General features: G+C 38.9%; 1 protein-coding gene across 1 annotated transcript; it reads right to left on the bottom strand.

Moving 5' to 3' along the window:
- Positions 1–414: 414 nt before the first annotated feature.
- On the bottom strand, positions 415–12,228 carry wdhd1 (WD repeat and HMG-box DNA binding protein 1). Its single transcript, XM_087793352.1, has 26 exons — positions 12,191–12,228; positions 11,873–11,978; positions 11,556–11,667; positions 11,324–11,475; positions 9,768–9,879; positions 9,634–9,684; positions 9,474–9,569; positions 9,301–9,393; positions 8,535–8,641; positions 8,290–8,425; positions 7,989–8,196; positions 7,726–7,919; positions 7,468–7,652; positions 7,052–7,293; positions 6,118–6,255; positions 5,899–6,055; positions 5,590–5,704; positions 4,957–5,088; positions 4,682–4,893; positions 4,220–4,356; positions 4,082–4,138; positions 3,826–3,857; positions 3,608–3,763; positions 3,349–3,491; positions 3,117–3,252; positions 415–730 (listed from the first exon to the last, which is right to left on the bottom strand). The coding sequence occupies exons 2-26, from the start codon at positions 11,947–11,949 to the stop codon at positions 554–556; spliced, it is 3,357 nt and encodes a 1,118-aa protein (XP_087649478.1). The 5' UTR covers positions 11,950–11,978; positions 12,191–12,228; the 3' UTR covers positions 415–553.
- Positions 12,229–14,720: the final 2,492 nt, after the last annotated feature.

The following is a 14,720-nucleotide window of genomic DNA, read 5'->3' as shown; positions in this document are numbered from 1 at the left end:
GGATGGAGAACAAGTGGTTCTGAAGTCCAGGTTTTTAGAAGGTCGGATAATCTCAGCAGACATCTGATTGGCTGTGTGGCTCAGGGGGCGTGGCCTCGAACTCATTCTTGAACCCGGAGTTTTGTACACCATCCAAAAAAATCTGATGACGTTTTTCATCCTAAATATTAAGGTTAAGTTAATCTGCTCAATTTTTATCTTTAACTGTTGCTTGAAAATTAAAAAAAGAAAGAAAAAGATAATTATGATCACCATTTTATAACCAAACTATGGTTTTGACTTAAGCTTTTGTTTAAATAATGTATAAAAATAATTGTATAATTATTGCTATTTCAAACACTTCATAAAATACACATTAAAACACTTTTGGGTTGGTCTTAATTCAAGACCGTTTCTTAAGAAAAAAAGAAAAGATTGAAAACAAAACATATTTATTAGATTTGAAAACAGAAACAGTTGACACCAGATAAAATACAAACTGGTAAATACAAATGGTGACAATAACAGACTTATTAAAACATTAAAATATAGTTGAGGCAACAACAACAACAATCTAATCTGAGGTAAATGCGAATGCCGAGAGCTTGGATGAAGGATCTAAAGGTTTCTTTTTCCTGGCGTTATTTTCTTCAGCTTCCACTGCATCCTTTTCTTTTTCCACATCTCCGTCCGCTCGTTTCCTCTTCTTGAGATCGTCGCCAGGTTTCCCCTTCGCTCTCTCGGTCCAGGACTGAGGGGGAAATGTGAGATGTTGATTATCGGACGATGAACTTTAAAACAGCCTCCATTAGGAGAACGGCAGCTAAACACACGCGCAGCGACACTCAGACATGCGGTTGAAAATTGCATCCTGTCGTCTCTAATTACTATTGACAGGCGGCTTCGCTTTTAGCCTCCTGGCTCTTCTCCTCCCTCCGCTTTTAGTCCTTTTCCAGCCCTTTTTTCCCTCGGAGCTGAGACAAAAGGGAAGTGCCATCCTGTGTGTAATAGAGCTCGAATGAATCATCAGGTCTGATGATTGGATTGACAGCAACGGAGGCCGCACACGCAACAATAAACACAGTCTCCAGCACACAAGACACTGCTATCAAGACTCCTTAGTCAAGAGTGACGCACTTCCTCTCACTTGTTGGACATGTGTACTTCCATCTATAAATATATACATAAGAGGGCCGTTTATTGTCAAGAAACTGTCGAAGATGCGTATCAGGAGACAGCGGCAACAATATGATATATTATGATACTGTAGTATTGTCGAGTACTTGACTCTGGTGTACAGACTACATGATTCTTGACGGAGTCATAACTCCCTTTCATTTGTTTTGAAAGCAAAATATGCTTCGTCAGCTTTAAAAGCCTATGATGACGACGACTGTATCCTCTCGTCCTCAGTCATCGCCAGTAGGTAACATGACTGTTGCTATCCAGCAGACAAACAAAAATGCAAACAAACACTGTGAATATTTGCATGTTAATTGTAAATTTTTGAAATGTAATCGTTTTATTTTTTTAACTTTTTAAAATATAATTTGAAAGCCAAACTTATAAACATAAAGTGAATAAAAGCAATATATGTGGTCAATTAAATTCAAGTCCACATCAGAACCGGCCAGACATTATGTCCACAAAAACGGGAGATTAAAACTCGATTTATTTGATTTATTGGTGGGTTCTTAATATTCACCGTCAATGGAGAGCATCAAGCCTGTATACCAGGTGACTCATCACCTTCATCAGACCCTCTCGCATGTCTTTATCATGAGATCAAAGTGTGTTCTACCACAAACCCACGGGCCCCTGAGGTTCCCAGGCAACAAGTGCTGCTCCCCCTCCTCCTCTCAGTGTCATCAGTCGTCTGCTGCCAGCACTGATGTATGCACACTCATCCCTGGATCACCATTCAGACCCACGGAGAGACACCGAGCACATGATGAGGGGCTTGAACCGAAGACCTCCAAGTTGATTCATTCTACGTTGCTCAAGCCTTCACAGCCACCGATATAACAGTGAAGTAATTACATTTAAGATCAGTGTTGTTACTCATACGACTTCAAATAATACAAAAGAGTGATAATTATCACTGATTGAATGTATATTTATGACATCTTATACATTCTTGAATCTTAAACTAAAAGATAGATTAAATAATTTTAGATCCAGACAGTGTCAGAATCTTCACAGAAGGAGAGAATCTGTTACTAACACATAATTACTGATGGTCTCAGATTCCAAATGTACACAATTAAGTCTCCATGACGACCACACCGGGACCATATATGAAGCTAAAGATACATTTCATTATTAAAGTAGACTTTTATTTGACCAACCATGATCCATATTCAAAAATATTTTAGGTAGTTTCAAGCAGACGCAGATTTCTTATTCACTTTAACATTATTACATCATATTTTTTCTAGACATGAGTCACAACAAAAATATGTTTATTGTGAGTGAACATTTTTAATTTACTTGTCTTAATAAAATCAAAAAAGTTCCGTACCAGGCAGCAGAGAAAGAAAAAAAATATTATTGCCTTAAATGCATTTCTGTTTATTATATATATGGTATTTACATTAGCCTGTGACTCTTGACACGTCAAGACACTTGTTAAGTCAAGTTTACTCAGAAAATGTTTCTATATGAAGGTCCGTCCATGACCATAATGCCAACATTAAAACCAGTCTGGGTGCAAAAAACGTTGGCGACCCCTGCTTTAGTTGATATAAATGAGTCATGAAGGGTGAAAATGACTGTGTTAATCTAATTGTCAATCTTAATTTTCAAAATGGCTAAGAAACAAGATGTATTAGAAGGCCACAGACGGGACATATTCAGCCTGTGGAACATGTCACATCATTGCATTTATGTCAGCGTGTAGCTGGAGTTTAAATCTGAGCGTTTCCATGAGCACCTAACCATTCTTCTTCCCGTTCCCTCATGACGCAACTAGAAAGTTTCATTCCAACCTTATTATGCATTTGGTCAGTAGTGACGGTCCCTAACACAACTAGCTAATTACTAAGATGCATCAGAAGAACTAAGCTTAGAAAATAAATAAAAAAGATCCACTATTATCCCTCTAAATGTGGTTGAACAGAAAGACGATTACGGCTCACCAGTCTGTCCTCGGCCGTCAGCGTTCTGAAACGACCCATGGCCTCCTTGATGACGTCTGTCTCCTCCAGGTCAGGGTTGTCAGCTATGATGTTTTTCCTGTTCTCCACAAACCACAGCTGAAAACCAGTTTTGGGCCTGAATCAATCATGAGAAAAACAGACCAAAGGTGTGGAGAGTGATTAGACAAAAGACGAAAACAAGCTTGGAGGAGAAACGTTGAAAGAAAAACACCTCTTGTTCTCCGTGTTCTCTGCTGGGGGTTCTGGCTGCGAGTCTTCCACTTGTTTAGGCGACTCTGACGCCAAATCTGACTTATCTTTCTTCTTCTGAGTTCCTGATTTTGACGTGGACATCTGCAGGAGCGTGGACTGGGTCTAAATAAAGAAACATATTTTGAATTGATGAACTATATTTAACATACATTTGCTTTAACGACAGTTTCAAGAGGCCAGAATGTGTATCGTTTGAGGGAACATTTATGCAACGTCACCTTTGCTTTTGCTCTCGGGGCCAGAGGCTTGAGAACAGAAGTTTTGGTTTGTTTTCCCGATGATGCCGAGAGCGGAAAAGACTTCCGACTGGCTGTCATGTTGTCCAAAATGTTCGTCACTCGTGGTTGACCAGTTGTTTTTCCTGCACTGAAAACCTGAAGGAGCGAAGAAACCGTTAAACCACAAACACGTTAGAAGTCACAAACGCACAACACACCTTGAAGGGATTGGCTCTTGCACCTTTAGCAACTGAAAAACAAACAAGGATATTAATTTCTTTTCTTTTTTTCTATTTCGTCATAACAGTTTATATTGTTGATTATGTCACGATTGATTTTGTCCATTATGTTTATTATACATTTACGATACTATCATGTTGAGGTTGATGTGATCTTCTGTATTATTATTTTTCTCTCCCCCTCTTTCTTTTCAAAAGACTTCCAAAGGCCCTTAAAAAGGAAAAATTAGCTCACTTGGTGTCAAACTTGGCATGACGGGCGAAGCGGCTCCTTTAGCAAAAACATTTGAACCTAAAGCGAGGCACAGAAAAAGGTGAAGGCAACAGAATGTTTTGGCCTTTATTTTTATAGGACTTAAGTTCTTAAACCTACGTTTCGGGGGTTCTTCTTCAGCCTCCGTCTGCTGTTCCATCTCTTCTTCAGCCTGCTCCTCCTCCTGCTGCTCCTCCTCTTCTTCATCTTCCTGTCTGTTGTTGGGATGTCTTCTTGTAACTTCACTATGACCATATCTATTAAAGATTAACAATGAATAGCAGATTTAAATTGATTAATTCTAAAAACATCAAGATGAAGAAAACCCTGCTTTGATTTCAGATAAAAATGAATCAAAATAAGTCATTTAAAGCACAACAGAACTATTTAAAAATGCTTTTTATGACTTTAAAGTCATTGCTGTTGATACTGGTGTCATTACGGCTCAGAAGAAATGTCCATCTTGAAATAAACCGCAATATGGATAGCAGAAGAAAAAGCATTAGTCGACTACAAATCTCTAAACAACAGATTGCAGCTAGATTGACAGGCCATGAGACAACAGATTGAATTTGACGTTACCCAGACGGAGTCTGGCGGGGGATCTGCGGCTCCTCTTCCAGCTCCTCCTCTCGGATCTGGTTTGCCTTCTCCATGGCGATCTCGCTCAGCCTCTGGGCAAGAGCCATGCGCCTGGATCTGGACGCGTACCGAATGGCCAGAGTCACGACGTTCTGCGTCATCAGCTCGGCCAGTTCCACGCAGCGGAACTCGCGCTCCAGTTTACACGACAGCTGGAAGCAGAAGACGGTGATCAGGAGAGTGCGAAAGAAGATCGGAGAAGATTCTTGACTCACTGCGAACATCTTCATCAGCAGCTCCTGCTGCTCCTTCTGCGACCGAGTCTGTGCGTCCTCGTCGATCTCGTAGCCGGCGGACGACAGGAAGTCGTAGTGGTTGTGGAAAAGAACGGAGCGCAAGTACTGCTCCTGAGAAAGAGAATAAAATAGTGACTTATCGTACACATGTCTGTCTGCTTCATGCACTTGTCACCTCTAACAAAAAGGCTTTTTTCCGTTATCAAAATAACTTGAAAACAGAAAACATAAAGGATATGTTGTTAACTGAAAAAGAACAGTGGATTCACTTGGTGGTCTTTCTTATTACCATCTGGATCCACAAATTATTTGAAGATGTGTCTCTCACTGTGGTGCAGAAGATGACAGTTTGACGAACAATCACTTAAGTGAAAACATTTTGTAGTTGAGAAAAAGTATTAAACTATAATATTTGTCTTTAGCTCCAGAAGTCATAAAGACTATGAACCAACATCTCCAAATTCTGGTCCTCATCCCTCTTAAGTGGTCAGAGGTTGACCAACTCCAACTGGAGCTCAAGGCTTATACTTAGCAGGGATGTTATACTGGCACCTGCCCATTATCCATCGTGTTTCATATTATTGTCTTTGCACAATGCTTTCTGCCGTTTACCTCCATTTGTCCTTTTTCGGTGCTTGTCTGACAAAGTGGCAGCTTAAAGGGCAGAATGGCCACAGCAGGTCTGGGTAGGGTGGGGGGGTATCTGGCACCTTTACACGGAATACACCTGAAAATAAAACAGCCGTATAAATAATTATTAATGCTCGACAACATAACTATTGTGCTCAATATTATATAAACAAGAGACTTAATACTAAATTTAATTACATTTGAAAATATAACTCTCAGAGATCTATTTTAGATAAATTACAATCCTACTGTGAGAATGTATGAAAAACACCATCAAGAATCAAAGTTTACCGAAGTTGCTGGGGGTTCTCGTGCACTCCCACGACCCAGTAATGGTCCGATTTACTTTTGCAGGCCTCTTTGGTGTTGCACACTGGTGTCCAGGTGTGGCCCACCGAGCGGTTCAACATGCGCACCACTCCCTCCGAGTCGACGTAGCACGGCGTTCCTGCAAAATAATCCACTTTTCTAACCGATGTGTTCAACAGATGTTTCAAGTTTTCCCCGCACCTTCTGCCGTGAACCCGAGCCAGCTCAAGTAGGACTTTGGAGAAAGGGGGAGCGGTTCGCTGTGGATGATCTGACGCTTCTTTCGACCGAACTGCATCAGCTGCACGGCCAGAGCCTGATCCCCATTGAAACCAGTCGCTGGAAATGAACATGTCAATATATGCGTCAAACTACAAAGTATAATTCATCACAACCTTCATAATACCGTGAGTATACTATTGTTTTACACAATGTTCTAAATTAATTTATTTTTGTCCTTCGAATCATATGTAATTTAGTTATTTTATGGTTAATAGTTTGATAAAGTGTGTGTTAAATAAAATAATGTTAAAAATAAACATGCAAATATTAACCTTAATAATTAACGTTTGTCCATTTTTGTGTTGCAATTAAACTTCTGGCCCTTAAATTGCAGCAGACATTACCTCGTTGCATCTAAAGGAACTATTACATTTTGCAGGATCCCAGCAGTAACTGAGGACGAGAGGATACAGTGGACTGCAGTAGCTTTTAAAGCAGATGTTTGGACATATTTTGGTTTCAAAACAAATAAGAGGTTATGAATTTCTCAAGAGTCACGTGGTCTGTAAATTCAGAGTAAGGAACTCGGAGCAATACTACAACTATATGCTTGTTGCTACAGTAAAACAATATTTTGCAGTACATCATCTTGATGCCAGCTTCATCATACATATCGTATCTCCAGGTTCTTGCCAATACACACGCCTAACAGTGAGATATCTCATTCAGAAGTTTATAATTTAAAGTAAAATAAGTATTTCACATTAAGTGTGGGTCAGAAATGGCCCCTCAGCCAGACTTTGGACAAATCTGGTCTCAATAAGTTATATCAAGATTTTTGTTAAAATACTGAAGCTTTTCTATATCCCATTTGACATCTTCTTCTTCATGTGGGTTACACAGAAGTTGTTACCTCGATGATACACGACCAGAAGCTGCTCTCCGTGTGCTGCCAGGCAGACCACAGGTCCGGGCAGAGACAGGACTTCTCTCTGGACGCCTCCGATGGAGAAGAGTCGAAGCATCAGTGAAGTGGTGGCGACTGCAGCCCATCCCTGACCGAGACACAGCGCCCTGACATCTTCACCGGAGGGAAGGTCCACTATCCATTCTTTGTTGGTGTCCCAGGAGGAGAAGTGCAGACACTGGATTTTACTGTAGAGAAAGATTCAGTCTTGTTTACTGCCGTGACACGTGTATCCACCGAAGAGATCTTTAAGTTTCTACTGGGTTGTGCAACAGAATTCCAGAACGCCATGTTTCCGGCTGTCTAATTTAACAAAATCTGTCTATTGCTCATGTTGCTCATGCTGTAAAGTGAAAAGTCACCTGGCCAACTCGTCGGTGCCGGGGCAGGCCAGCAGCACAGCCTCCTGGGAAATATCAGCCACGGTGTGACCCAAAGAGTTCGTTAGGTGCATGGCGTGATGGACGGCACTGTCGTGGAATTCCACGTCGATCGCATTATCCTGCTCGTCATTGTAGCCTCGGACGATTCCCACAGAGTTCCACATCTGATGAGAGATCATTTAAGAATATTAGGAGAATTTTGCACCATTTATGAATGCTTTAGATTTCGTGTCGTACCATGAAGCGGTGAGTGAGATGAGCCGGCGTGGAGCCGGACTGAAACGCCTTCTGCGGAGCCGTTGGCATCGGCCCGTCATACACAGGACGCATAGGCATCGACACAGAAGTTGTGGGCACAATCGCACTGCCTGCGTCATCATCATCGTCGTCATCCCCAAATTTCTGCTGACCGAGCTTAATAGAGCCGGTGTCTGAGAAGACGTTTCAGATTATGTTAAGAAAAACGGTATAAATCTGGTAGTGAAATGAGTTTCACTGACCAAGAGAGTTCTCATCATCCAGGACTGACACCCGGTTCCTCACTCGCCCGGTCGCAGGCACCTGGAAGTCGTCGTCATCTTCCTCGTCATCCTGAGTAACCGGCTTCTTCACAGGAGAGTTGGTGTCACCGAGTCCATCATCCATCAGTCGGTCGTCGTCCTCATCGAACAGGTCGTCATAATTCTTCTCTGCATCCGTGGAAGCGGCCTGGAAAGCAACAACAGTGTCAAAAGGGAGTTGAGATTGACGGCAAGAAAGTCATTTGTGACTCAGTTTGGTTCCTCAAAATCCCAGCTGTACCTTAGAGGTCTTGGATGATGAGCTGCTGAATCCGTCCAGGAGTCCAAGACAACCCTCTATGTCCGTGTAGGCGATCTGACGGCCTGAAGGATGCCACGCTAAACTGCACACCGTGAAGCCCTTCTCATGCTTCTGCCTGTGAAGAGGAAGTTTGCCAATATAAATCACAAAAATATTACTTTTCATAAAAAATAAAAAAATGTTTCTTACTAAATAGCCATATAGTTTGGAGACTAGTTACTTACCTTTCTACACAAAGTTTACTATCGACATCCCAGACAGTCATCACACCGCCAACACTGGCTGCTGCTAAAAACTGTCCACAGGGTGACCAGGACACAACGTTGATGTTCTGAAAAAGACATGAAACTTTAAACATTCACATTTAGCCAAACCCTGGTCGCAAACAAATACTTTTCATACTGAAACCCCGGAAAACACATCCACTTTGCGAGTAACTTTAAATATTTTACAATTGTTCCAGACTATGTTCCGTCAGGATTATTGTGGGATGTGACGGCATGAAAATCTGAGTAGGTTAAAGTCAGAACTCATGCCTTAATCAGATAAAAAGGTAACTTTAAAAGGTTTTGTTAATAATACCAACTCGGCATATACACACTGTCGTAAGACATATTTGTAAACTCTTAAAAACTATATAATTGGCTGATATACAATAAAACCTGTAGCATAATACATAATTAGTATACATCTTTTGGTAAAGTTGGTCAAATTGTAGCTTTAAATAAAATTGATTTACTAAAGTTATTAAAAGTAGTGATGTGTTGATGAAGCTTGGTCATTATTAGAGACCACTAGATGCAACTTTTTGATGTATAATCTTCGGCTTTAAGCAATTATTCTTTATAAATTCACTCTTAATTTCTGAGCCAACAGCTCCACATAATGATCTCTGAAAATAAGGAACTCATATGCATGTGGTTAGTTAAAAGGCAAAACATGTCAGCCATTATGATTCATCTACTGAAGATCTCTTAATGCGTTACTTACGTTTGTTATCAGATCATCAGACAGGGTGCTAACGTTCTCCCAGGTGTCTGGTGCATACAGATGAACCTTGGACTCCACAGGAACAGCCAAGAGCTAAAAACAAAGTTGCTTGTTTATTTAATATTGATAGAAACAAACAATCTAGTTCTGTCCAACACCGTTGGAAATATTACCCGTGAGGCTCGGGGCTGCCACGCCAGGCGACATAGAGATTTTGCATTACACACATCGTTGGTCTTTTGCAGCAACGGAAGACTGATGACTTGAGTCTGAAGTAGAAAGCACAACAGTTTTAGGGTAAAACACATAAATACATATGTAGGAATAAAGTACCTGCTCCTCAATGTTCCAAACCACGACCGAGCCGTCACAGCTGGCAGAAGCCTGACAAAAAGAGCAAATATCATTCAGGATGTTTATAATTCAAATTGAAATAGATTCAGGGAAGCTAGAACACAAATACCCACCAGGTACTCATCTTCTGGATCAAACGTGACACTAAGAACTGGAGCCTCGTGCCCTCGAAGTGTCTTCTGTTGGCTGCTGTCGGACACTTCAACCACCTTCACCAGGAAGTCACTGCAGAGTTGAAGATAAAGAAGGAGTGTAGTTTAGTTCACGAGTACACACTGACACGAGGGACAAAACTGAACCAACTAGTATGTAAATCAAGTACCGAAATCAAACCTTCAAAGTAAAAGAAAGACGACACAGAGAAGCGTTTGATGAAGCAACCACAGATGTCAGATTTGTTCGGTCGATAACACAACAGATGCTTCATGCTCAGAGACATCATTGATGTAATAAACATGTTTAGGAGAAATCAATCCTGGCTGCAGACGCCGCTTCCATCTCTGATTTAAACTGATCAGAAATCCAGAGAGCCGCCGCCGTCGCCCATGACGAGGAAATATCAACAGCCCATTCCCGACAAGATGTAATATATCGAACATGACAAGATTGTAGTGTGGACACGGTAAACATGAAACACAATAAAAGGTGGATGTCACGCACCCCGGCTTAACCAGCTGCTGCAGGAAAAGGATTCAAATAAATTAATCAAAATCAGTCTGAATATTAACATGTATTATATTTAATAGTGGGACAAAAACATCGTTGTCCTAATTAATATTAACATTTAACGGATTGTTTATCAAGAAGCTGAATAATAAAGACAATATAATATCATGATAATTTCCAAAAAACATGAACACCCAACTCTTTTAGAGCTAAAGTGTTGAACAACACTACTGATGCTTTCTAAAAAGTCAAATAATACTTTATTTAAAAATAAGAATGTGGCTTGCACAAAAATGTTGATACATGATATAGTTCAGTCACATGAAAAATCTTCAACGCATCAACAAATAATGGTACTGACAGGTATGGAAGTAGATCAGTGCCATCAGAATATTGAATGGTAATACTTTATCATGAAAATATCTAAACTGATGCGGCAGAGACGACGTCACCTGATCTTTTATGCATGAAAGTATGATTAAGTTTTTTTATAATGAATTTAAAAATTTTCGGATTTTTTTATATTGAATTTAAAAGGCTTTGTATTTTCTATACTGAATTTAAAAGGCTCTGCATTTTTTAATACTGAATTTAAAATGCTTCAAATTCTTTATACTGAATTTAAAAGGTTTCGTATTTTTTATATGGAATTTAAAAGGCTACAAATTAAAAAATATTGAATAATTGTAATTAAAATATGTCAAATATTGAGTAGTTGAAATTAAAATACAACAAATATTGAATAATTGAAATTATTTCAACCTTTCAATATCTGAAAAAATACATTCAGCCATTCAATATTCTGATGGCACTGGTCTACTTTCATAGAAGGCTAAAATAATTTAAGATAAATCATGAATAAACTCCATCTTGAAAATTGTAAAAAAAAATGTGTTTGCCTTTCTTTGTAAAAATCCAGCATGTGAAAATAATAACTACTCGTCGTTGCTCTTAAACAAGTCAAACAGATGTGACACTTTCAGTGAAGAGGATGTTAAATTACCTGGAACCAGCAGCAACCTTCGATCCACTTCTGTTGAACGTCACATGTGTCGCATTCATGGTAAATCGGGTGAGAATACCATCCGGGTCACCATCAGGGAAAGTGTGAACCTGCACCGTGTTGTTGGAGCTCGCCGTCACAAGTTTTCCATTCTGAAGAATGACACGAAATAAGACGGAATTACGAGAATTAGGCTTCAATACGAGATACGATGGGTCGTTAAATGACTCGCCTTCAGTGCCATGGAGTAAACCTTCTCGCCAACCGTGATGAATTTTGGATCGTCATCATCCAGGTTTTCCCAGATACGAACATCTCCATCATTTCCAGAGGTGACCATGAATCTGTGCAACAATTGACATAAAGGTTAACATGCCAAGACATATTTTTTTGTAGAGACATCCAAATATATACTGTACCATAAGTTTAATAACACACTGATAGTGTTGCACTAAACTGCATTAAATGCATTATAGATGATAAAACTTTATAATGTCTTGCAATTGAGTGACAACACAACCGAAAAATCTCATGAAACTTGACACAAACCTGCCGGTGTCATCGAAGCAGACTTCAGTGTGTCCCTCCGAGTGTCCATAACGCATTGGCTTTCTCTCACATGGCATGTTGAATTCCTGACAACACTGTCACAGCACTGTCACAAGAAGACATTCGAGAGTTCGTCAGAACTATATTAGCATCATATAGCTTCCAACGTTAGCTTCGTGTGAAACTCAACAGACCAGACTAGAGAACACGTGCAATAGTCTGAACAAGTTATAACAACACGTCATTCTGTTTCTGTGCAGTGTTATACACGGGTTTGTTTGAGCTGTTTGTAGAATATTAAACGTGTGTTCGACTCACAACTTTCCAGCTCAGACCGCCGCTGTCGTTCTTCTCCTGAATCTCCCGCGCTGGGTTGAAAACAAGGAACTGTACATCACAACTCCCGCCAGCAACGTCATACGTCATGACGCAAAGAAGTGTCCGCCCCAACTCAACAGCGATTCTGAACTTCATTCATTAATAATAATAATAACAATAAAAATAATAACAATAAAAATAATAACAATAATAATAATAACAATAATAATTATAGATCATTTGTATTATAATAATAACAAAAACAGCTATCACAATAATGGTAGTAGTAATAATAATAATTATAATAATGACAGTTATCATTATTATTAGTAGTTATAGCAGCAAACTTCATGATTTTAAAAAAATCACTTGATGTATACTGACTCTTAATATGTGTTTTAAATTCCTTATCTCGGTGTTGCAAAAATACTTTTTAATGTGGAGGTGTACAAATCAAAAAGGCCTGATGTTCAAAGCAAGTGATCCTGTAGTAAACGATACATATTTATATGTATATTTGGGAAATTAATATGGTTGTATTTGTTAGTGGTTATGAAGGGATTAGTTGTTTCATCTTTTCAGAATTGTTCTATATGGTTGTTGGGGGATATGATCTGTGGCTGGTTCATACTTACCTTGCTGAGCCTCTCCAGAGGATTTGATCGTTGACACAGGAAGTGACCACTTGTGGACGGATGTCTGTATTGAACATCATTGATCTCCGTTCAGGGACACTTTTGAATAACCACTGATCTGGTGCTTTAGTGATGAATCTGTTCTAGATATGACTGAAGAGGTGAACAAACTCCATAAAAAAGGGGGAAATTATACCTTTTCAGTCGGATCTCATGTGACACCATTAATATATTATGCATGTTGTGCATAAACCGAGTTTGTGCCGAGAACATCATTTTACACGTGATTGAAATCACATATATTGACAGATATAAACAGCATTTTGATGAATAAAAATGAAAATTATAAAGTTATTAATAATAATATAAATCAAGCTGTTACCTGATTAAATATATCTCATGTGAATCAAGTAACTGTATTGAACTTGATAAAACAAATGTAAATAATACTTACTTGCTATTATTATCGTATATATTATACACTGAAAATGATTGAATTTATTGAGTCACATGAAACATTTCTGGAACAGATCCAACAGTTGTGTATGAGATGCACGTGGGATCTTAAAGTGTGATGAATATTTCATGAGAATATTTATATTCAAGCTTTGCACCTGAGTGTATAATAAAGCCGTCTTTTTTTAAACCCGTCTATCAGACTCAATAGCTGATAAAAGGGAAACATCATTATCCTTATCGCTCTGTTTGGAGTGTTGACATTTAGAAGCGTGTCCTTTCATGTGAGCGAAGAGAATTGTTTCCCTGAGAGAAAAAGTATTTTCTGTACAATTAACCTGTCTGCCCGTGAGACAGCCTCAGCCTGAGCACCGGAGGAAAACATGTAGTGACTGTGTGCACAACAATTAAACACAATAACCTGAGTGAATGACATGGAAACACAGATGTCTGCATTATTAAATAATTGGAAAACTTCCTTGTTGACAAGACATGCAGACAGAGTGAGAGCACTGGTACGACATGTTATTGTTTAGTATGCATTTATTGTTTTGTGCATCATTGAAATATGAATATTCAGGTCCAGCAAATTATCAGTTGTAGACGTATTACAAGGTTTGTTAACACTCCTCTTCACTTCAGTTAGTATGGAGTCAGAGAGAGACACTTATTACAATGTTATACATTTTTGTTGATAAACCTCAGGCCTTGAAGCAGAAATCTCCTCAGTGTGACTTTGCCACCATCTTGTGGCTAAAAATGACATTGCAGCTAAGACATTTTCTTTTACACTTTGTGGTCAAAGCGAGCAAGATCACGTTTATTCTGTATATTCGGCTATACTGACTGACGACTACGAATGCTGGAATATTGTTTTAATACAAAGTATAATTGAGTCTAAACAAGAGAACTCTCAAGTGAATAAGAAAAAAATCAGTAAAAAAAAGTGAAATGCCTCTTCATTATATCCATCGCTCTAAAGTCTGAGATTGGGGTGGGAAATTACATTTCCTCGGGGGTCCCACATTATATTTTGTGACTTTTGTAAGGGAAAGTCAAGAAAAAGAGATCAGTGAAGAGCCAAAATATGATGTGTAATAAAACATTAAGCAAGTATGGAAACAAGAAAAATACATCTAAAGAATTATGTGTAAACCTCTTCCAAAAAAGAAACTGATAGAAAATGTATTTTCTACACATGATCTCAACATGAACTTAAATATACTTAAGGGGTAAGAAATATTCAAAAGAAGGACAAAGAACAGAAGGTAAAACAAAACAAAGAACTTAAGGAAGATGTATTCAGAGCTAATAGAATAATAAATACAAAATACAATTGTTAGCTGTCCGAAACATTTTTCAAATGTTCTACTCTGACCTTTTTAGGTCAAAGATAACCATATATTGTGCAACTTAGTAGCAATCATCTTCCTAACAGC

Source organism: Callionymus lyra, chromosome 6, assembly GCF_982586985.1.
Source record: "Callionymus lyra chromosome 6, fCalLyr1.hap1.1, whole genome shotgun sequence".
NCBI classification, from domain to species: Eukaryota; Metazoa; Chordata; class Actinopteri; order Syngnathiformes; family Callionymidae; genus Callionymus; species Callionymus lyra.
Note: the sequence above shows the minus strand (reverse complement) of the source record. Positions and strands in the feature narration are given on the sequence as shown.

What these genes read in the sequence shown, in the direction of transcription:
- wdhd1 (XM_087793352.1), bottom strand. Translation starts at nt 11,949, where the DNA reads ATGCCATGTGAGAGAAAGCCAATGCGTTATGGACACTCGGAGGGACAC. An exon ending in CTGATGATCTGATAACAAAC is followed by an intron (nt 8,642 to 9,300) that starts GTAAGTAACGCA and finishes TGTCTTTTTCAG; the next exon opens with AACATCAACGTTGTGTCCTG. An exon ending in ATCTCACTCACCGCTTCATG is followed by an intron (nt 7,653 to 7,725) that starts GTACGACACGAA and finishes ATCTCTCATCAG; the next exon opens with ATGTGGAACTCTGTGGGAAT.